Genomic DNA, 23,363 nt, shown 5'->3' with positions numbered 1-23,363 from the left:
CATTTTTGCTCTCATGTTACAATGAGCTTATGAGTTTTGCGTGGTTCATACAAGTCATGTTGATCAGAGTGCAGTTGGGCTGATTAGGTAACTTACAAACTGCAGCTCTACCTCTGCTCCACCTCATAAGAGACCACGAGTCTTTTGAGAATCCATTGTTCTGAAGGGAAATTAGAAGGGGTAAACGAAGCAGCATAGCACCTTGGCATGGAGTTGACTGGTTTGATGACCCTGCCTCTTTCCAAGGCTGACCTGGTTTGGATCGGAAGCCCCTTGAAGGCTCTTGTGTACGTGGGAAGATACTTAGGATAGTGCAAGGCCCATGTCAGCCCTGAGTGGACCAAAAGATGAAAAGAGCAGTTTCATGTCTTTCTAGGCTAATTTTAGCATATCCCTGGAATTAAAATAAAAAAAAAAAAAAAGAAGCTAAAAGCCATCGTTGAATTGCTTCCGAGGGCAAAATGGTTTTTTTTAATGGTATTAATTTGTCATTATAGAATTTATAGTGGTCATTCCATTTTCTTAACATAATAATAAAATAACATAAATGCCCTTTTAAAAAAACTAAAAATGTTGTAAGGGGTTTTTAAATCATTTTTTTAATAATAAAAAAGTAAAATTAACTTAGAACCCTTTTTAAGGCAAAAATTGTAAAACTAGTTTCTAAGTGCTCTTCTGTTCTTTTCAAATGTTTTTTTTCCACCTCTCCATTTATTTGATTAGAGATTACATTCTGTTTTTTTATTTTTATTTTGTATATGATTATTCAATAATTTTGAGAATATCCAAGTTATCTCGGATATTTTTATTTATTATTTTTTAAAAAATTTATCTTTTTTAAAATAATGTTTTTTGAATTATATCCAATTATTTGATTTAAATATGAACATGGACACTCTCTTCACAATAGTTTATTTGTTTTTCTTTTTAGATAGTTGCTTTGACTATTCATGCAGTTTTTTTTGGTGTCATCTTGGAGTTTTTTATAATGACATTAGACTTGTTTCGGTGAGCTTATTTAGATGGTAAAGCGATGTCCACGATAAAATATGACAATAAATTTCAACATGCTTTTCTTTCCTTTCATTCCAGGTATGGTATTAACATTTTAGTTTTTTATGGTTAATTATTGCCAGGTTTTTTTCCTTTTATTTACTATCAATGTGTATTTTTAATCTTATTTTCAAATCAATTAGACTTATTAAACTCAATCACATCAATAACTGAAGTGTTAGATTTTTTTATTTTTTAAAAAAAATTATATTAAGAAAAAAATAACCTGGCCCATCTGCATAGTATTCTTTATAATCAAACACTCCTTTCGCTTTCAACAGCCTTGTCATCTCCCACCACAAGCGTCTTGAAGAAGCAAAGAGCACGCATGACTTTCTGCTCAACTGGGAAGAATTTAAATCCTTGGCCCGTCAACTCCGTCCTGTTCGAATATCAGATGCCCTGACTTTTTGAGCAAAGACACCCAGACACATAGTGCATTAGCTGCACCGGGATTGAATTGATAATAAGCTTTTTTTTCATAGTAAAAAAAAAAAATCCCAATTACCAGCTGCTACCAATCTTCATCGATGTCGCATGCAGCATAATTTTCATGAGTGCTTCAGCCATAAAAGAAGCGGCATACCCAATGGCCGGGCCTGGCCTATCGAGTTATACAGATTAAACCGCAGACCTGGGAAAACGAAAAGCAATGGAAGTTTCTTTTGTATTTGTAATCAAAACAATCGTTTTCGTCTTTGTGACTCTGACTGTGACTGAGATTGTCGCCGGGTTCATCCATTTCAGAACAGCGTTATTCATGCCTGTGGTTTCCATCTTATAGCTGTGAGAAATTTTCCTAATTCAAATACAAGTCTGGTTAATTTTCTCTTGCTAATTCGTACGTATTTGTTTTATTTTATGAATCAACCATTGATGTTATCAAGGAGATCAAGAACCCCTCATTTGAGCATTGACGTTCCTCGTCCATTAAAGGGGTTACTTGGCAAATTGTTGAAGTGAAAGGCAAAGAAGACATGGATAGGCAAGGAAACAAGTGGAGTTTCTTAGTCAAAACAATACTTGTTTTATTCTTAGAAAACACAGTAAGAGAGGTTGAGGGTTGATCCACCAACCAACATAATCTTTGCTGTTCAACTCCTTCATCCATTTCTCCTCTCTCTCATTATATTCCTTCTCCACGTTCAGAGAATGGATGTCAATGAAAGGCATTTTCCCTTTTCCCATTCAATTGCTCCTCTTTTATCACAGTAATATCCAACTTCAATTTGCATCTACTGCCCTTCCCTTTTTAGTTTTTACCGACGACTATGTAATTGTTGTCCCGCGCTATGATGCGAGTAGTCTCAAAGAAAGTATAAAGATTTTGTTTGGCTGTGCATTTTAATCTGTGTTTTGTCAAATTTTGAATTTTTGTTTTTTTGTTAAAATTAAATGTAGTTTTTATTTTTTGGATCATTTTGATGTGCTGATATTAAAAATAATTTTTAAAAAATAAAAAAACATCATTGGCATGTATTTTGACACGAAAAGCTATTTAAAAAGCAACCACTACCATACTGTCAAACACACTCAAAGATGTTGATAACATGTTTTATAATACCAAAAAAATCAATCATAAACTTAAAATCTGATGTATAGCGAAGGATGCACTTCAAAAATACTGAGATAGTGATATTTTAAATGATATTTTTAAAATATTAAGATAATGATATTTTAAAAAAATTTGGTTTAATTTTAGTTAACTTGAAAGACCTACAACTCGAATTGTGAGACCCTAATAACATCATATAAAATAAATTAAAAAACTTAATTACAATAAATTAAATATTAAATGATAAAAATAAAATAAAAAATAATTTTAAAACCTTTCATAAGCCTAGTTCAACAAGCAATTGGTTTAGAAACCAAAAGTTAACCTAAAAAAACTTTTATGAGTTCAAATCTATCATTTTAGGTAAAATAAAGGGCAAAAAACAACGTATTGAAAATTTTCTCATCAAATAAAACTTGTCAATATTATAATTGATATTTTTTATTGTTAGAATTGACACCTATCAATTTTTTTTTCTTTTTTTCACTAGAATTCATCAACTTCCTCTCTATTTTTTCTTAAACTAGGTGCTATAAAATTAAAAAAATAAATTTTTTTACTGTAATTGAATTTTACAAAACTAAAGGGACTAAAAACTAAAACTTAGAAAGTTTAAGGATTAAACTAAACTTTTCTTGCAAAATTTTAAATTGCCACCTATTTCCATTACTTTACACTTTGGTCCAATCTTTTACTTTTGCCATTTCTTAATATATCTGAGTCAGATAGCCATCAATTTGGCCATAAAGAGTCTCCATCAGGGAGAGAAAAAAACCAATGACCAGAATAAAAACCAACCACCACAGGAATCCACATTGAATTGAATTATGAGAGGGTGCACCATGTATGTGTCCACATTCTTTTTCCCATTTTGTTTAGTTTTTCTACTAGTTTGGTGACGTGGTGTTATTTGGTGTAGAAACAAATTTTAAATTTAATTTTAAAAATTATAAAATCTGAATATTTATATTAAAAAAGTTTAAAATATACAATTAATTTTTTTAAAAAAATATAATTTTAATATAGTATCATTACTTCCAAAGTGAATCTCTCAAACCCTTTTGGTTTTTTTTCTAACCTCCACTAGGTTGTACTATTGTCGAATCTTTTACTTGTTCCAATTGCCTTGGGTTTCATGCTTGACAATTATGTGCAACTAGGCTGGTCAGTTCAGAGTTCAGACACTGGTGTGGCCTACTTAAGAATAGCTCGTACTCTCTGGTTTTTTTTTTTTTTTTTTTTTTTTTTTTTTTTTTTTAATTGCAGGGCGAGCTCTGCTAGTGGAAGTTTTGGTACTCGATCAATTTTCACTATATCCATGTCTCAGCTAAATCTTTCATTGAACGGAAACTTTCTTCAGGCAATGATCTGAACAATAAAATAATTATTGACAATCATCGCAACATGCTTTCCTTTTCTCTTTGAAACTAAAGGTCAACAATCCTCATTAGCACCAAGAGCCTTTTCTCGTAGTTCAATCCTTCAATTAGTGTTTGGCAAGCAGGAAAAATTATGTCACGAGAGACTCCAGTTTCAGGCATCAACCCCATGTAAACCCTTTTTTCTTCGAAACACAAGGATAATTAATCCAGGAGTGTATTCCGAAGTAAGTATGGAGGCAATCATAATCAACTAGCTCGAGAAGCAATGCCTGAGAAGAGATCTTGAGAGAAAAGGTCCGATTCAGCACTGATATAAAACAGCTATCCAGGTAGGCCAGAGAGCACCATAAATTCACTGCTGGTAGCCCTTTGCAGTCCCATTTCGTTGAAAGTTCGAAGCATTCTGGGTGGTCGTGACTTTTATCGAGAGTCCATCTATGTGAAGTCAACATCAACAAAAAAGCATTGGTTTTGATGAAGAAAATTGATGTCTTGAAAGGGTTATTTGCTGGTAGCAGTAAAACCAACCACAATTATACCAGTAATCTCCTTGTCAAGTTTATTTGCATTGACCAATCAATCATTCACAAAACATTATCATCCCATCATGCATCATTGTTGTGGTTCCTCCGTCTGCAATTTAATTAATTTTCTCCGTAAAAATTCACTGTGAAATATTCATTTTGTCACAACTATAAAACTAAGTTCTTCAAGGTAATTTAGTAATTTTATAAGAATTTATTGGTGATTATCAAATTATTAAATAGCAATTAAATACTTTCACTCTTATAAAATACTGTATAATGATTATTCCACCCTTTAGATTCAATTTTTTTTAAAAGGTGCTTTCATATTTTTCAATTTTAAACATAATAGAATTACTTAAATGTTCTTAAAAGTGAAATTTACTTTAGCATGGGTATTTTTTTTTATTTGGGGTTTTTATTATTATTATCATTATCATTATCATTATCATCAAGTTGGTGCACAAGTAATTTTGAAATTAAATAAGCATAAATAATATTTAAAAAATAATAGATACATGTATTGTACTCTCGTTAGAAAATGACAAGTTCCTACACACGACTCTTGAAAGGTTATTTATTGATCAAACATTATTTTACACTATAACTATTGAATTATCTCGACATCTCCCTCGTGATGAGATAGAAGTTGGTTTGGTTTGATTTTTTTTTATTATTAATAATTTCTTTTTTTCTTTGATTTTTATATTTATCCTTTCAAAATCTCAAATCACCCTTGAAAGTTTATGACAATGGGACTCAGATTGCTATTTTTTTTTTCTCCAGCAATAAATAGTTTTATTTATCTGATAAACTGGCCTTTAAGATCTGAAAATGACATGAATTAATTCTCCATAGTAGGTCCTGAAGCTGTCAACAATCTGTTACGAGCATGGTGGTGGCTTTGCTTGGCTTCGTTGTCAAGAACCAACAAATATCTCATCTAATAGGAATTTGCCACACAGAGCTCCGAGTTCCAGTCCTTGTAAAATATTCTTGGTTCCATGCATGGCCCAGAGAATAAATCTCTCGAAACTCATACTTTAATCTATTAAAATACATCCCAGAGGAAATTAATACAATATAATATCAGCTTCTTCTTCTTCTTCTTCTTTTGTTTGCGCTCGGCATGGAAAAGAAGGCGAACTTTATAGAGATCTGCTAAGTATTATAATAACCCTATCTCTGTTCAAGTCAACCTTGACCCACTAGCACATATTTTTAAAAACTAATAAATAAAATTTGCTCGGAAACCGTTCTCGAATAAAAAAAAAGAAAAAAGGCAACTCCTGCAGCTACTATGATTAGAGAATCATCTCCCAAGTGTGCGTGTATTAAAAACTTTGTCTTTAGTGATCCAGGAAACATAGTTGAAACTTGTTTTTTTAAAAAATTAATTTTTTAAAAAAAATTATTTGTTTAATGATTTTAGATGGTTTGATATATTGATATTAAAAATATTTTTTAAAAAATAAAAAATATTATTTTAATATATTTTTAAATAAAAAACTTTAAATCACGAATGCTACCATATTTATAAATCTTTTTTAATTCTTCAAGATACAAAATTCTGCTTTTTCATGATTCAAGATTTGAATTGAGAAACAAAATTGTACCTCCATTCAAAGAGGGAGTTATTCTTTTTGGGATTCAAAATCACATTTTAATTAGTTTTTATAATTGAATAGAATTTTATGTGTTTATTTGGATTGGGCACGAACATAATTTTTTATATTTAAATTTTTTTATATATTTTAAAATCATTTTAATGTGTTGATATTAAAAATAATTTTAAAAAAATAAAAAAATATTATTTTAATATATTTTTAAATAAAAAATATTTTAAAATATAAATCATACTTTAAAATATAAAACCATCAAATCATATTTGCCGTTGATAATATTAAAATTGGATTTGATGATTTAGCTGTGTGTACTATGTGGGGTGGTTTTATCAGTACAGGACACTGCTTTAGATATTTTGGATTGATGCCGGGCAAAGTTTAGTGGTAACAGAGAAAAGTCACGTGCAGACAAAGTTCACGCTCTTGCTTCCGGGCCCAGACCTATTTCTATCAGCTCAACCACTCCACGCGATTCACTGGCGCGTTGACAGACACCGCCGCAGTTCATGCCTTGACATCTTGCAAATAATAAAGCTTCCAAAATCACTCTGTGTTATGACATTAATTTATGAGATAAATATGAGTGATTTAGTTTAACTAGTTAAGTTTTAAATTTATTTTTTTAAAATAATAAGTTTAAATTTTATAAATTTCAGGGTTATTAAAAATTTATATAATTATTAACTTTAAAATTTATAGAATTAATCGAGTTAACCGGGATATTTATATTAATTTAAAAAACAATTACCGAGACAAGAAGACTACGACGACAACCACGTGCTCCTACACCACAAATAAAACAAATCGAGCACTTGCCAAGCCTATAATATTTGTAAAGACCATCAGTCCATTTGATTTTCAAACCAAGAAAAAAAAACAAGAATTAATATATTATAATTTTATTTAATTATTTTTAAAGACAAATCAAGTATATATAAAGTTTTATTTCAATGCAAGTATATATTTTGCCCTTCTAAAAATTAAATATTAATCTATAACAATAATTAGTTTAGTTTTATTTCTTAGTATCATATATTTTGCCCTTCTAAAAATCAAATATTAATCTATAACAATAATTAGTTTAGTTTTATTTGTAAGTATTAATCATTTTCGAGTGGTGTTTTTTCTATAGAAATCCTCTTGACAGGGTAAATTTCATTTTATGTAAGTGAACAATAAATGCATGCTTTTTTTATTATTAATATTGGTATCCGGACCAGCTTATATGTACCTTGATTAATCTTATGGGTCTTGAAGTTAACGACCGCATAAACCTCCAGTTATCATCATATTAAAAACTATAAAACTCAAATCTGAAAGCACATAAAAAACAAACCTTTTAACTCTAAATTTTTACGATTCTACCACTTACTAAATGGTTTGCATTTCTCCATTCTTAAACGTATCACAAGTACTATCCATTTTAGTATTTGATTCTTCCTTTATGGACGAGATGAATTTGTTCCTAAGTACATCAAGAAACATCCTAAAAACATCTAATCAGTGAAAATCCCTTAGGCACCAAGCAACCTTAGATCCTTTTATTTTCGCTCATATATATATATATATATATATATATATGATTCCTTAACGTCAAGATCGATCTAGATTAGGAAAGAGTACGAATGGGACTAAGGGACCGTTTGGGAACGCGGCTGCGGCCGCGTTCCCAAAAAATTTGAAAATTTTTTGTTTTGCTAAAATTTAATATGGTTTGTACGTTTTGGATCGTTTTGATGTGCTGATGTTAAAAATGATTTTTAAAAAATGAAAAAACATCGTTGACATGCATTTTGGCACGAAAAGTTATTTGAAAAGCACCCGCAACCACACTGCCAAACACGCTCTAACTATAGTGGTGTGTGTGAGAGACTGGAATTGTTTATGGGTTTTATCAGCAAACTCCATCCACTCCTCTCCAGCCAATCCTGGGGTATAAAGTTGCTCTCATTCATGCATATTTCAAAAAAAGAAAAGAGGAGTGGTGTTTCACGCTCCTATGACTGCGAGTTGGAAAGAAGTTATGGCACGTCAGTTTGATGCAGATACAGAGCCAGAAGTATTTATAGTTTTGAAAGATATATCTATACAGTATTTTCCAAGAGTAACAACACTTCTTTCTGTTCAAGTTTTTGTTCTTTCCTCCAAGCTCTCTCTATAAACCCCCCCCAGTGTATCAAATCATAATCACTCAGTCCAGATATAGATAAAACTCTTGAGATAAAGCTTTTTTATTTACTAGAACTTGAGAGAGATAGAGAGAGAAAGGTCCGCCATAGAAGGATGCATTCTGATAAGGACTCGTTTTAAATATAGCTAGGTTCATGCCCGTTCTTTCTTTCTCTGTACATTTCTCAGTCCTCGCCAAAACTGTTCTACCTTTAGTGCCCTCTCCTCGTATGTTTTTTCCTCTAGTATTTGAAAAGTGTTCGACTTTTAACCCTGTTCATTATTTTGATTTATCATATTTGTCTCTGTCAGTGTTCAACTTCTTTTTCTGAGAGAGGAAAAAAGGGTTGTCTTTACAGCTTTCAAATTCTGGGGTTTGGGTCTTGTTGGGGTGAGATTGTGAACAGTTCTTTATCTTCAAAACGAACCTTCTCTATTTTCTATGTTGTTTCTTGTGGTTTGGTTTTGTAGGCTGAAAAGCATTCTTGTCTTTATCTCTTAAGGTCCTAGCTTTTTCCGATTTCTAACTTCCTTTTTTTTTTTTCCTCTCTGTCTTCTTCTTGCTAGCTTTTGCCTCGAGTTTGTTTGAACCCCAAAGTTCTTTTCTTGTTTTCCATCAGAATGGAAGTACATTTTTATTAGAATGTTAGCGGGCTTCAAAAACTTCTCCGTTCAGCTTTGTCGTTGGTTTTGTCAAGGAGAAACTAGTTTTTGCGAATAATTGAAAATTAGGTTCAACTAGTAAGCAGTAAATGCATGGATAGAAGGGATACTATGACGATTTCGGGCTCTGCCTCCTTTTTTATGCAGGGTAGTGGTACACATCCTAGTTTAAATGTTTCATCTGGCATCAATACTTTATCCAATATAAATGCACCATTTCAACCAAATATGGGAGCCAATACCATGGGATCTGCATTACTGATGGAACATCCGGCAGCAATTTCTGTGGGTGAACTATCTACAATGGTATCCGGTCAACCTGAGAAAAGGAAAAGAGGGAGGCCACGGAAATACGGACCTGATGGGGCTGTATCATTGGCGTTGTCTCCCTCACTGTCTACTCATCGCGAGTCATCAATCCCATCCCAGAAGCGGGGTAGAGGGCGGCCACCAGGGACTGGGAGGAAGCAACAATTAGCTTCTCTTGGTAAGATTTCTTTGGAAATTTTGTCTTCTCTATTTCATTTGGATGGACTTAAAATGAATTGATGACTGTAGCTGAGTTCGACCAGAAAGGTTATTGCCTTCTGTAAGGGATTATGTTATGTAAGGGATTATGTAGACATGTATGAGCGCAATATTACTGCTTTGTGTAAGGGATCGTGTTCATAGGCTTTGATCGCATCTTGATGCATCTTTGAAATTGCACAGGAAGAATTCAAAAACTGTTACATGCGTTCGATGACATTCTAAGCTAGATCAAGTAGGGCCAAACAGAGCCTAAAACAGGTTAATTTAACTTTAAAATGATGGTTTAGTAATTTAGTGTCAAACAAAAAGATAAAAAGGAAGAAATGATTAGTTAGTAATGCAACCTTTAGTCGACTGTAAAGCGCATAATATAAGCAGCTAACACAGCTTAAGTCTATAAACAAGTCTCAAAGGTAACCATTAATATGATGAAGCTTAAATGAGAAGCCATAGCAGCAGTGTGAAACTACTGAAAGGAAAAATTATGTCCTTGATGAAAAATTACTATCTAATTATAGTGCTCAAAGGTCCTGACAATCTCACATGTAGCCGTGGTTTCTATATTTATGTGTGTATGCACATGTATTACAAAAAAAGAAGTGATATTCTTGTGTTTCATTATTTTTAACAAAGGTATCTAGATTTGTTTAATTCTTGGATAATTTCAAGTTCCTTTCACCTTCTGAGATTGTGAAGTCAATTAAAATAAGATCAAGTAATGGTGGATTTATCCAAGATCTATAATCTGAACTTAATTTTGTTTTTTCTGCTCTTCTGTTGGTTTTTGAATGATGCAAACTGTAATTGTTTTGCTAGGTGAATGGCTGTCTGGTTCAGCTGGGATGGGTTTTACTCCGCATATCATCACCATTGCAGTAGGAGAAGTATGCTGTTTCTTTTTTAATACCCTGGTTCTTTTTTGTCTAGCCTGTAAAATTTATATGGAAAGGACCAATAGTTATAGCAAAACGCTGTTCCCTCTATAATTATTCTGGTCAACTATTGTTTTGTTCGATGGAGCAGGGCTGATGCAACATATTGGCTAGTCAAGTGTTATAACAATCATACTAGTAAATAGGATTCACATTGTATTCCGATGATGCTCCAGTTGCCTATTTATTGTATTATGAGAGAGATCTTGAGAAGGATGAAGCAGGACGATACAGATCACATTGGTATGCAACAAAACTTAGATGAAAATGTAGTGGAAAAAAAGGAAAGAAAGAAAAGAATCTACTCTTCGTTGGTGGTGTGATAGCATTTGATCGCTCTGATGACCACTGTCTATATCATTCAGTCTTTCCCAAAGAATGCGACATAGTGCATGCACCCAAGAGCAATCTCCAAATGGTTAAAAGAAAACAGTAGTGCTTGATTTGCTGTTTGTGTTGCCCCAACATACTTGCTTCATTAGTGTCCTTTGACATTGACACTTGTTATTTCTTTCCTATTAAAAGTTTGAACTCCTGCAGGACATTGCGACAAAAATAATGTCATTCTCACAGCAGGGTCCAAGAGCTATATGCATCTTGTCAGCAAATGGTGCTGTCTCTACCGTTACTCTGCATCAGCCATCAACTTCTGGAGGCACTGTCACATATGAGGTCTGAGTTCTTGATCTTTTTCTTTGGGTTTATCTGGCAGTCATGGATGTGTTTATATTATTAGTTAATTCCAGATTTTAATGGAGAGTTTATATGTTGAAATAAAAATGTTTAGATGTGTGAGCTTTATACCTGGACGTGAAGCTTCAACAATATGCTCACATCCTCAGAAGCCTGTGACTAAGGTGTTATCCTAATTGACATTTGTTGTGCATCTGAAGCACGAGCCTTTGGGCATTAATGAATCCTCTCTTCTCAGTGACTGATATGTGGAGTTATTTTAATTTTAGGAAAGTTAACCTGACTCATTCGATTTAGATAAAACATGCCATGTGAAGTAGTTGTGCTTCTAGAACTTGTTAAACGCTCACTCTGCATGAGTCCTTTGCTGGTTGTTGAGGGGATTTCTATGATAGCTAGATAATTCTTTCTTTCTGACTAGCGAATCTTGGAAACAAATTTAATCTGACTCATTTGATTTTAATAAAACATGCCATGTGAAGTAGCATGTGCTTCTAGAACTTGTAAAATGCTCACTCTGCACTAGTCTTTTGCTGGTTGTTGAGGGGATTTAGGCTCTCTGATAGCTAGATACTTTTTATTTTCTGACTAGTAAATCTTGGAGACCATTCTGGCCTTAAGTGAGCAATGCATAGTTCCCCCACCACCCAAATCCATCATATACAGACGGGGACTCAGATTGACATGAACACTTATTTTTTTTCTATTAAAACTCTCCCCTTTTAACTATTCAGTTAGATGAGCAGAACTGTCTCCCTGATTTCAGGCCTTTGCTTCGAGATATTGTGCTGTTCTATTCTCTATTTTTTGCATTTCTTATCAGCTGATATCCCCTTTTTGTTTGTTTCTACAGGGGCGCTTTGAAATTTTATGTTTATCTGGCTCTTACCTGTTCTCTAACGACGGTGGCTCTCGCAATCGAACTGGTGGTTTGAGTGTCTCCCTAGCTAGTCCTGATGGTTGTGTTATTGGTGGACGAGTTGGTGGAGTTCTTATTGCAGCAAGCCCTGTTCAGGTAACTTATTGGTCGTTCTGGCTCTCCAGTATATGTGGTTTGCACTCAAAATTGCAATCCTTTTATTGCTCACTAAACTTCTCAATGGTGAGACAATGGTGAGACTGTTAACTGTTTTTAATGCCATTTTCATAGAGATGCAGTTTTATCAACTGGCATTCAGTAATTGTAAAGAATTAGATTATCTACTTTGTCAATGAACTTTCAGCCGCGCAAAATAATCCATAGAACGAGGCAGGAAATGTTCTCTATAACTGCGTGTTGCAAATTAGTAATGTTCTCTTCCCTTGTATCGCCAAGCACTGAGTCCCTTCTGTTTTGTGCTAGGTAATTAGGTGTTAAGTTCATGCCACAAGTCCATGATAGAAACAGGCATGATTTTTTTCATATTATTTTAAAATGCTTTACTAATTGATCCATGACTCCAGGTGATAGCCGGAAGTTTCTTGTGGGGTGGTTCAAAGACTAAAAACAAGAAAGTGGAAGGTGCTGAAGTAGCCAGAGACTCGGACCATCAGACGGTTGAGAATCCAGTAACTCCAACTAGTGTTCAACCAAGTCTAAATCTTACTCCAACCTCTTCTATGGGTGTATGGCCTGGTTCTCGGTCAGTGGATATGCGTAACACCCATGTTGACATTGATCTGATGCGCGGATAAGGATTTTCTATTGATTATTCTGTGAGCAATGTATATACTCTCCTGTTTCAGTACAGCTTGAATATAATCTTCTGAAGTCCAATGATGAAGATTGAAGACAGGCTGATTCTGCTCGACATTTCTCACTTCATTTACTTATGATTGACCATGGGTTGAACTCATCTCTTGTAGCTCAATGACAATGCAATTCCAAGTTTTAGTTCTCGTGATTCCAACTAATCTGTTTTTCTGTGAGTTAAAAGCTTTTTCTATCCTACAGGGCAAGTAGGCATATGATTCTTCGTATCTTCGGAAAGTCACTCTTTCTGTAGTTATAGGGCATGCCATTTTCCTGTACAAATCAGCAGATTGCCTTTTTATGATTCCCTCAATTTTTCCTCAGAGATAGAAATTTTACTTTGATCTGGTTTTTATCTCAGTTATATTTTTTTAAATGTGATTTATAGGCCGTGGTCATTGAGAAGCGTAGAATATGAATGCATTATTTGTTATCTTAGAATTTCCTGTAAATTTGATCCACAAGAAAAATAATCATGCAAGATGCGTTAAAACAAAAGACAATTTGTTAAAAAAACCAAAATCAAGCATCGGCCCAGGTAATATTCAGATGACAGAAAATCGACTTTTGGATATTACATTTACCTTGACTCATGTTTGATTTCTTGGGCTGCCAATAAACAACCAGTGACGGCAAAATCAAGCACTGAAGCTGAATATTAATCAATGGCACATACAGTAGTCAAGCTTTATTGGTTGGGGATGCTATTCAAAGAACTTCATATACCTTTACCAACTGCTCTTTGTATTTGGGTTGACAATATTAGTGCTTTAGCAATATTATCTAACCTAGCCTTTCATGTGCGAACAAAGTATATTAAGGTAGATTACTATTTTTTTCGTGAAAAGATCTTTAACAAGGATATCTAAGCTAAGTACATCTCCACCATAACACAACCTTCAAATATGTTGATACGGAACAATAAACAAAAAGAATTAAAGTAGAAAAAAAAGAAGCTTAGAATTAAAAGTAATGAAGAGAAAAGCCAGGAAGAAAAAAGAATTCAAGAAGGGAAAAACCTGTCATTTTTATTTAACCATAAAAAATTATCTCACAAACTAAAAGAGAAACATGTAAATATCACAACCCTAGAACATCCAACTATTAGGTTCAACCCATCAATTAAAATTGTCTAACATTAATGACTCAAATAAATAAAATAAAATAATGAAAGAGACCCAAATGAGCTCAATCTCTTAATCAAAGAGTGACAAGTTGGGTCATCTTACATCATCTTCATCTATATACTTGTATAATTTATAATGTGAGTTTGGTGTCCCCACCAACTCTTATAGGGTTAGAGAAACTCGACCCTGTTAAGTGTAGCTTTGGGCGACTCTAATAGTACTTCTAAAGATTTGGATCAATCCGCTGCAAAGTATCTTTAGTGATTTAAGTTCAATCTAAATCAGGTCAGCCCACCCAATGAACTAGAAACCGTTGAACCTCACCATTTCTAGTAAAAACAACCTGTTCATCTAGAATAACATCAATATTATCCTTTTGTGTTGAGGTCGAAGTGAAAGGGGTAGAGGGTTCAATATGATTATCAGAAAGGAAGTTAAATGGCATCTCAAAGGGATCATTTGGAATATAATGTGGTTTCTGGTATTCAACTAGATCTTCAACGCTAAATATAGAATTAATGCCAAAATCAAATGGTAAATAAAAAAAACATAAGCATTTTGACTAACCCATTATAACACTTTGAATGGCCTCGCACTATGTGCATGCTATTTTCAATTATTTCCCAAAAGAAACTGCTCAGGTATAATCCATATCATACAGACGTTCTCCATATTAAATTTATTATATCGTCTATGTAAATTAGCTCAAAATTTATATTACGCATTGCTTGCTTGAATCTATTTAGTGATCTTAACATGCAAATCCTGAATTCTATGGGTAAAAGACTCGACTAACTTAGAGATCCTAGCATAAAGCGACATGAGAAGAAGGTCTAAAGGTTTCCTGGGCTTGTAACCATGTACAACTTCAAATGGACTCATGCATATTGACCTGTTGACAAAGCTATTATATGCAACAAAAAACCAAATCCTAATTCTTATTATGATTACTCACTAGACACTTTAAAAGGTTACCGAAACTCCTATTAACCACCTCAATTTGATCATCAATATAGGGGTGGTAGGTAGTAGAAAACTTTAACTTATTTTCCACTATATGCCAAAGGGTTTTTCCAGAAATAACTCGTAAATCTAATATTCATATCTAATTATATAGTTTGGAAAAAGACCATACAACTTGAAAATCTTGTTAAAATAGAGTTTCACAACTCTATAAACATTTATGGTTTTAGTACAATGGATAAAATAGGCTATTTTAGAGAAGCAGTTGATAATCATAAAAATAAAATCATGCTTCTTTGCAGTACGTGGAAGTCTAAACATAAAACTTATACTTACATCTTGTCAAGGGCAAGTGAGAACAGGCAACAAGATGTAAAGATCAATATTTTGTTTTCTATACTTAGTTATTCATAATGACAGTATACTTTTTTCTTTGTTTTTTGTTTTTTTCCCCTCATACCTTTAAGATTTGCATCTTTAGTTAAAACATAATATAAATATTGTTTCTAATGTTTTAAAGAGAATAGGTCCAAAATATTTGGAGATGTTTTACTTACAACTTTTGTGATTACATTTATATATATGTTATTTAAATAAGTTCATATATTCTTCTTCTTCTTTCTATTTTTATAATTACATTTATATATGTTGTTAAGTATATGCAATTATCTAATCTATTTTATGAATTTATTTTGATTTTGCCTCTTATCCTATAAAAATCAATTGGATTTGACCATAAAAAACCTCAAAACCCCATAAAAGCCCATTAAAAAACGATAGGTTTTGCTAGTTTTTAATTTTAAAAAACTAAGCTGATTAGTTTAAACCAATTTCCAGTTAGGTTCCTCTCTCTCTCTCTCTCTCTCTCTCTCTCTCTCTCTCTCTCTCTCTCTCTCTCTCTCTCTCTCTCTCTCTCTCTCATATACATACATATATTTGACCCACGTTTCACTGTGGATTAAATATTTTTTTCTCAATAAAAAAAATTTATATATAAACTTTTTCAACATGTTTTTGCATTTTAAAAAATTCTAAGTGAAAATAAAAAAATTTATGCATACATGTAATTAAATAAATTGAGAATTATGTGTGTTAATAAGTGAAAAACAAAAACCATAAACGATGACTAAAAATAAAAATTAAAAAAATCAAGAGACATATATAGATCAAGATATTTAATTTCGCAAGATGTGATATTTACACGGTTGTGTATTTGTTAATTTTTTTATTCAATCAAATGATAATAAAAATAGACACACATATTAAATTGATTGAATAAAATAAAAGAGAAAAAATAATATGCAAGGCTCCACATATTAGAAATATTATTTGAAAATAAATTTTCATTTATTTTCAAAAATAAAGTTCATCTATACAAAAGATGATGTAGATCAATATATTTAATTTTGCAAGACGTGATATTTACACGGTTGTGTTTGCTAAATTTGTTAATTAAAATAATTTTTTTTATTCAATCAAACAATAATAAAAATAGACACACACATTAAATTGATTGAATAAAAAAAAAAGAAATAATATGCAAGGCTGCACATATTAAAAATATTATTTAAAAATAATTTTATTTTTATTTACAAAAATAAAGTTCATCTATACAAAAGATTAAAAAAATATAGATTAATTAGAAAAACCTCCTCAAAAATTAAATGTATAATTAAAAAATAATTTGTTATTTCAAATAGTCTTTCTAAATAACATAAAAGAGAGAAGATATATTAATTTAAATATAAATAAAAATAAGATTAAGATTAATTTTAATTTTAATTTTAAAAAATAGAAACTAAAGAAAGAAAATATTTTTTCTCAAACAAAAAATAAATAAATAGTGTCATCTACAGTAAAACTTGTGGGGCAAACTTAGATTATAAACTCAACCGGATCTAATGTTTTTTTCCTCTTAAATTTACAGTAAACCTAAAAAAAAATATACAAATAATACCACCAATAATAAAACATGAAAGGGTAAACAGGCAATGTTTTTCTCATTTTCCTCTTTTATATATATATAATTCTGTTTGGTTTGTTGTTGTTATTAAAAACTGAACCGAAACCCCTAGCTCTGCCACTGAGAGCTACTTCTCGACCAGAAATGCGATCGGACAATTTTCTGCAAGAGGCCACCCCCTATTCCCAAAACAAACCCTCTGCTGTTCTAAAGAAACAGAAACATACCACATGCACTATCCTAACGCATCCTGCAGAGCGTAGAAGTATTTCATAACACCAATCCGCAAACAATGGCACAAAAATTAACTAAATAATTCTTCTCAGGAACCCAGAAGCAACAATGGCATCTGATGCCGAGCCAAGCCAATTCCATTGCATACCATAAGTGAAAATAATATCTCTATTATTAAACTTAATCTACTGTCATGTATGAATTTGTACCGATTTTCAGGTAAACAGAGCATTACACGAAAAACAAGATATCCAAATATTTACAAGCGCTGCTGTGAAAAACCAGAGTCTGACACATTGGCAAGAGAGGCTTTGCCTGAACACGCCATTTACAACTTCACAACATACTATCTGTCCTCGCTGGCAAACGACGGAAGAAATTAACAGGTGCTGATGGAACCCTGTGACGAAACCTAGGATGCCTCATAAAGTAAAACCCCCCAAGAAGAGCAAGCACCTGAAACGGTGTTGCATATAGAACAATGGCAACCACTAGACAGAAAATCAAGAAAATAGTTGTGGCACGAGGATCCCTCCAGCTTAGTAGCGCTTGAACCCTCTCTCCTTGGGTAGCCATATCACCCACAACAGTCTGGATCCTCCCAGCAACACTCCTTAGTCTATCATACCTAAAACGAACAACCTCCGGACTCACTCTGGATGGAAATGTGTCAAATTCCTCATCAAGCTCATCAGGGCTCACTGCATCTGCATAAGAAATTCTTGTGTTCATGTGAGGAGGGTAACGCGGTCGGAAATGATAATTCCAAACCCCTATTAGAAACATGTATACAAACACAGTTGGCAAAATCAGTTCTGGAAAACAGACAAGCATCACAAAGAGGACTTGTACTAGCACTGTAGTGATGGGATTTTTCCACATGCAAACTTCACCAAACCATTTTCCTACGGAAAGTAATCCGGAGAAAACTGACATCAGCCTAAAGAAGTTTGCCTTGCTGCGCCTCATGCTCCAAAGATGCGAGTCTGCATCAGACATGTATTCTACAACTTCTTTCCTAAGAGGAGGTTCAGCCCGACCAAGACGAGCTGCTACTAAATTGACAGCCTGGAAACGCAGCATGTCCTGCTGCATTACAGTCAATGGCCTTACATAGTGCATCTTTGGCAAAAGTGGTCGTGAGTATAGAAACATCATGTTCAGAAATGATGTGTATGAGAATCTTATGGCCAGATGTATCTCGCCCATCTTCTTGACACCAGAAGGGTGAAGAACCAAAAGCGGATATGAGTGTGTATAAACACGACCAGTTTCAAGGGTAGATAATCGTATCCGAACCTTGCCGATTTTTGTGTCTTTATTACCATTGGAACCACCGAGATGATTGTTATCGAACACCCCCACAATGAGAACTGTTGCGGGATCATAAACCTCCCACGTGTACTGCTCATTGTATTTTGGACTGAGGCTGTTGATTATGGTTCGAGTCCGAACCCATTTCTGACCATACTTTACCACACAGTATGTATCTGAGGTACCCTTCCCCTCTCTTGTTTTCATTGGGTGGAGCCCATCAGCATTTAAAATCCCTAGCTCCAAAACACCTATAGATGGTCTCCACAGCTGCTTTGCTGTTGGTCGAAGATCACTACTATAGTGAGTTGACTCATCAAGCACATGATACCCTCCATCAAGCACAACTCGAAGATGGAGTCTACTAGAAAACTTATCCTTCTTCGACTGATGCTCGTCCATGGAAGCTGACACGGACTTTTCAAGGCCGAACCACCGACTACGAATAATGCGATCATCAGCACGCTTCTCAACAGTGTTCAATGGTATAACAACCTTCCCTATGCTCTCATCTTTGTTGGGTCCAGTGCGGTCTTCAACCGAAAGGATCAGATGATCATCAAAGGGTTCAGCAGCAACAAACATTAGATCCTCATTCCACACTGGGCTCAATGTCTGATTCTGAACCATCTTTGTCTTCAAAACCTGGTTACCAATCTGTACCTTAACATAAGCATGTGGGAAACGACTCTTATCAGATGCCACAAGATCTTGCGCCTCAATCACATTAACACGGACATACCATAGTCTTGGAGAATGATATACTTTAGAGCGGATGAGTGTGGAGATAATGGAAGAACTATCAGGAGAAATTGCATCTGAGTGCCAAGCATCAGGGAATGCCTCGTCAGCTTGTGTACCATACCAGACAGCAAGCATCAGTTCAGCTTTTGATTTCTCTCCTTTCTTGTCTTCAAGTCGATACCATTCTGAAGCCAGTGGACTATCAGGTGGAACCCTAGTGGGAACCTCATGCAGGTCAAACCTTACAATCCCAACAAAGTCATCCTTGATCAGATCCTTATCCTTGACCACAACTTCCAAGACAGAAGACTGCATTCTGTCCCTTGCAAAGGCAAACACCTCATTCCACTCAGGGTTTTGCTTCTTCTCAAAGTGTTTTGTGGTTCCTTTATAATTCCCGACTTTTACTTCAACATATGGATCAAGGCTCCCAGTCACATCCATGGTAGGAAGGTCACGAGCCTTCACAACTCGCACAAAAAGGTACTTCATCTGTTCAACAAGATCGTAAGTGCTGGCAGGTCTATCTCCAGGTATGACTCGCCCTCCAACTATTTGCCCCCCTCCAAGAAAAGGGCTCGTCTCTTTAGGTGTATAGTCAACAGGCTGTGCTGACAAGCCTGGGAACATGCGAACAACTCTTGGAGCCTGAGGTTCAGATTTCATCTCACGTATCCCATAATCCACTGATGGCTGAGTTGCTGATGGTGGAGCATGCTGCTGTTTCTGTGACTGGCTAGGTTTTGGAAGGTGATGAAATGTACGTCTTGACTCAGATTTTCCATCAGAAAACACCTTTTGAGCCACGTTTGGAGTCTGGTGTTCTGGAGCTTGAGCTTGAGTAGCACGAGAGCCTGAAAACAGAGAAGATTCCATAGCAGGAAGTGGATTTGAGGATCTTATTGAAGGATCATTCGTAACAAATACTTTCAAACCAAGCTCTCCTTTGACACGAGATAAAATGCCTTGTTTTTCAAGAGGGTAGTGCAAAACAATAGCATCCGAGTAGGGTACAAATGATGTCCCAGTGAGACGAACTTTTCCGAGTGAGGATTTGGAGTTTTTCTCTCTTTTATGGTGGTAGACATGGGCCTCAAGAGTGAGGTTAGAAAGGCTGCTTGGATCAGAGATGTTGAAATAGAAGTTTTCATTCCAAACAGGACTAAGATCTTTGTCTTTGATAGTAGTGCGAAATTTCTGTTGGTCAAAATGGAGCTCAACAAAAGCACTGGCTGAGCCCTGACCATCTTTTGCCATAAGGTCATGGGCACCGACAACCTCCACTCCCAGCTTGAGATTACTCATCAAGTCTCTCTGTCAAATTGACAAAGGATTACTTAAGGGGAAATTTAAGTAGCTTTCGCAGGAATTGACAGGAAACAGCTGATACCTGAGATGAATGAAACAAAGAAATTACGTTGTACTCAGATAATAATACAGAGCAATACAAATGTTAGTCCTAACACGACATTGATTTGAATGCTTAGCAACCTTTGGACCCCAAAAGTAAACGGAAAAGGATATACAAGGCAGAAGAAGACTTTAAATTCATAATGGCACCAAATGGCAAACTAGAAGTGAAAAATTTCAAGAGAGAACTCAAAAGTGAAACGACAGAACAGATGATCAGTACATATGTGCATGAGCAGCCACGTGAAAACAGAAACACAACTTGAACCAAACATTTGCAAATTAACCTAATAGACAACCACTTACGAAACTTCAATCTAAAATGATGGTAGACTACTTTATACGCGCAAATTTATTTCATATATGTGTTCCAGCAGAGAGAGTTTTAACCTTCTTTAACCCCATCAAAATCCTCTAATTCACATGAATGACCCTCCCTCCAAAAAAACAAAACCTATAGACCACATAGAATTTGTTTCACAACTTATCTTCCTGAGATTATTAATTAAGTAATTAAAAACTAAAAGAAATACCTTTTCACAAGTTACACGGAGAACAATAAATACATTCAAAAGAAGCAAGGGAGGGGGTTCTCTTATATAAAGTCTAGAGACCTTTTAGCTTCTTATCAGAAATTACGAATCAAAAAGTTAAAAAGGAGAACCGACAGGCCTTTGGCTGTCCAAATACCATAGTTGACTTTACAAATGAATCTTCCCTTTTCTTCCGCATACTATAGGCAAAGAGGTGGACCAGAATATTTGGAATCCTCACATTTTGCTTTTGCAATTTCTAAGCCACCAAGCAGAGCACAAGGGAATTTTTCATGAACCAGGAATATCTTTTTAATTTATTGAGTATATACCATTTATCTCAAGGTCACAGAAAATCAACAAGGATTCGCTTACTCTAGGCAAACGGAGAAACACACAACTCGATCATCTGATCATTAAAAAAAAGAGAAAGAAAAAGCCAGAAACTTATCAAGACAAAACTCTTTCCTTTATCGCACAAAACTCAACCTTTCTCTAATTCCATCAGCGATCAAAGACGCACAATCCCACAAAAAAAAAATTCCACACAAACGTGAAGCAAGGACAAACAAAAATACAAAACGTGTCTCACTTAAAACCCATTAAACCCAACCAAAAAAAAAAGGACTGCTAAACTCGCCGAATAGCTGAAAAGAAGAGAGAAAAGACCCATTAAGATTAAAGGAAAAAACGATAGGGTAGCATACCTCTTTTGCTTCAAAAAAGTCCCTGGAAAGTTGATGGGTTGAGGAAATGAAAAGAAGAACAGTAGAGGAAAGTCACAAAGATTTTTGATATATTTGGCCAGTCTCAAAACAAGAAACGAAGACTTAATAACGAAGTCGCGGACATGATTGATATAATTTCTGCGATGCTTCCCTCGCAGAGAAAAAGACTGCAAAATAGTCGTCGAAAACGAGTTAAGAGGTTTTTGTTATTTTCATTTCATTGACGACAGAAAATAGCATGTTTAGGTGGTGTTTGGTCTTTAATAATAGTTATTTTTTTGAAGTGTTGTTTATTTATAAATATTTTAAAATAATATTTGTTTATTTTTAAATTTTTATTTTTAATATTAATATATCCAAATAATTTAAAATAAAAAAATAATTTTTTTAAAAAATACGATAACACTGAAAACAAACACAGCCCAAGGAAGGCAGGAGGAGAGGAGGGGTATAATTGTTGTCTTGCCGGGAAAGAAATTAATTGGTTTCTTGTGTTTGGGTTTTCATGTAACGCAACCGGAGATAGGAATCGCTTTCCCCTGTTAGACACGTGTTCCTGAATGGTAATCTTCGCTGTAAATAAGGTAACGGGAATTTAGTTCTTCATCTCTTGTTGACTAGTATCCGTTGGCTTTGAACTAGTTTGACTTTCAAAACTTCGTATTTATCTATTATATTTTAATTATATTCACTTCATTTTCTTCTATGCTGCTGTTCTACGTCCGTGGAGTTGCTTTCTTAAATTTATTTTTTTATTTAATATATTGCTGAAAATAACTTTACCGTGCATTTATCAAATTCTGAAAATTGTTAAAAACTCATGTTTTGTATTGGGTTTTTCTTTGTTTTGGTGGGAAGAGTATAATAGTACTGTTTTTTTTATATCAATTTTTTTTTAATTACGTTTTAAATACATTATCCACATTCAAATACAAATAATTTGAAATATTCAAATTTCAAATATTGGATTCTCATACTTTATTCCATGTTACTTCTAATGTGTATTTATGTTACTTCTAATGTGTATTTGAGATTATGAGATGAAATGTTTTTTAAAATAGGTTTTTATTCAAAAATATATTAAAATAAATTTTTTATATTTTTTTATTTTTAACACTAATAAATCAAAACTATTAGAAAACATTAAAAAAAAACATCAACTTAATATTTTTACAAGTGGAATAAGCTTTTAAAAAGTATTCAAAAACATAAAACAGAAGATTTTTCAAGCACATCATAAATTTGTATAATCAATAGCAGCTGTGTGCCACTAAAACTTATAAAATGTGAATTGATTAAAAATAATTTTAAAAATTAAACATTAAAATATATATTTAATTCATGAATTATAATTCTATTCCTAAAATAAATAAGTATGAACCTGTGATGAGCGGAGAAAAATAAATATTATTGATGGAATAATTGATGCTTTTACTTTATACAGAGAATTTATGTGTGGAAATGCGTAACTGTGCACAAGTGAGTGAT

At 33.7% G+C, this 23,363-nt stretch overlaps 2 protein-coding genes across 2 annotated transcripts; one reads left to right on the top strand and one right to left on the bottom strand.

The window, feature by feature from the left end:
• The first annotated feature begins 8,234 nt into the window (after positions 1–8,234).
• Positions 8,235–13,020, top strand: LOC133692472 (AT-hook motif nuclear-localized protein 9-like). The gene is made up of 5 exons (XM_062113447.1): positions 8,235–9,458; positions 10,319–10,386; positions 10,975–11,106; positions 11,981–12,142; positions 12,571–13,020. The coding sequence occupies exons 1-5, from the start codon at positions 9,065–9,067 to the stop codon at positions 12,799–12,801; spliced, it is 987 nt and encodes a 328-aa protein (XP_061969431.1). The 5' UTR covers positions 8,235–9,064; the 3' UTR covers positions 12,802–13,020.
• A 4,227-nt stretch (positions 13,021–17,247) lies between these two features.
• Positions 17,248–22,090, bottom strand: LOC133690476 (multiple C2 domain and transmembrane region protein 5-like). Its single transcript, XM_062110695.1, has 2 exons — positions 21,855–22,090; positions 17,248–20,594 (listed from the first exon to the last, which is right to left on the bottom strand). Exon 2 carries the CDS (start codon positions 20,507–20,509, stop codon positions 17,483–17,485), a length of 3,027 nt encoding a protein of 1,008 aa, XP_061966679.1. The 5' UTR covers positions 20,510–20,594; positions 21,855–22,090; the 3' UTR covers positions 17,248–17,482.
• Positions 22,091–23,363: the final 1,273 nt, after the last annotated feature.

Source organism: Populus nigra, chromosome 4 (genome assembly GCF_951802175.1).
Source record: "Populus nigra chromosome 4, ddPopNigr1.1, whole genome shotgun sequence".
NCBI classification, from domain to species: Eukaryota; Viridiplantae; Streptophyta; class Magnoliopsida; order Malpighiales; family Salicaceae; genus Populus; species Populus nigra.
Note: the sequence above shows the minus strand (reverse complement) of the source record. Positions and strands in the feature narration are given on the sequence as shown.

Coding starts and splice junctions, on each gene's coding strand:
- LOC133692472 (XM_062113447.1), top strand. CDS start 9,065: ATGGATAGAAGGGATACTATGACGATTTCGGGCTCTGCCTCCTTTTTT. Junction 10,387..10,974: donor TCACCATTGCAGTAGGAGAA/GTATGCTGTTTC, acceptor GAACTCCTGCAG/GACATTGCGACAAAAATAAT. Junction 12,143..12,570: donor TTGCAGCAAGCCCTGTTCAG/GTAACTTATTGG, acceptor CCATGACTCCAG/GTGATAGCCGGAAGTTTCTT.
- LOC133690476 (XM_062110695.1), bottom strand. CDS start 20,509: ATGAGTAATCTCAAGCTGGGAGTGGAGGTTGTCGGTGCCCATGACCTT.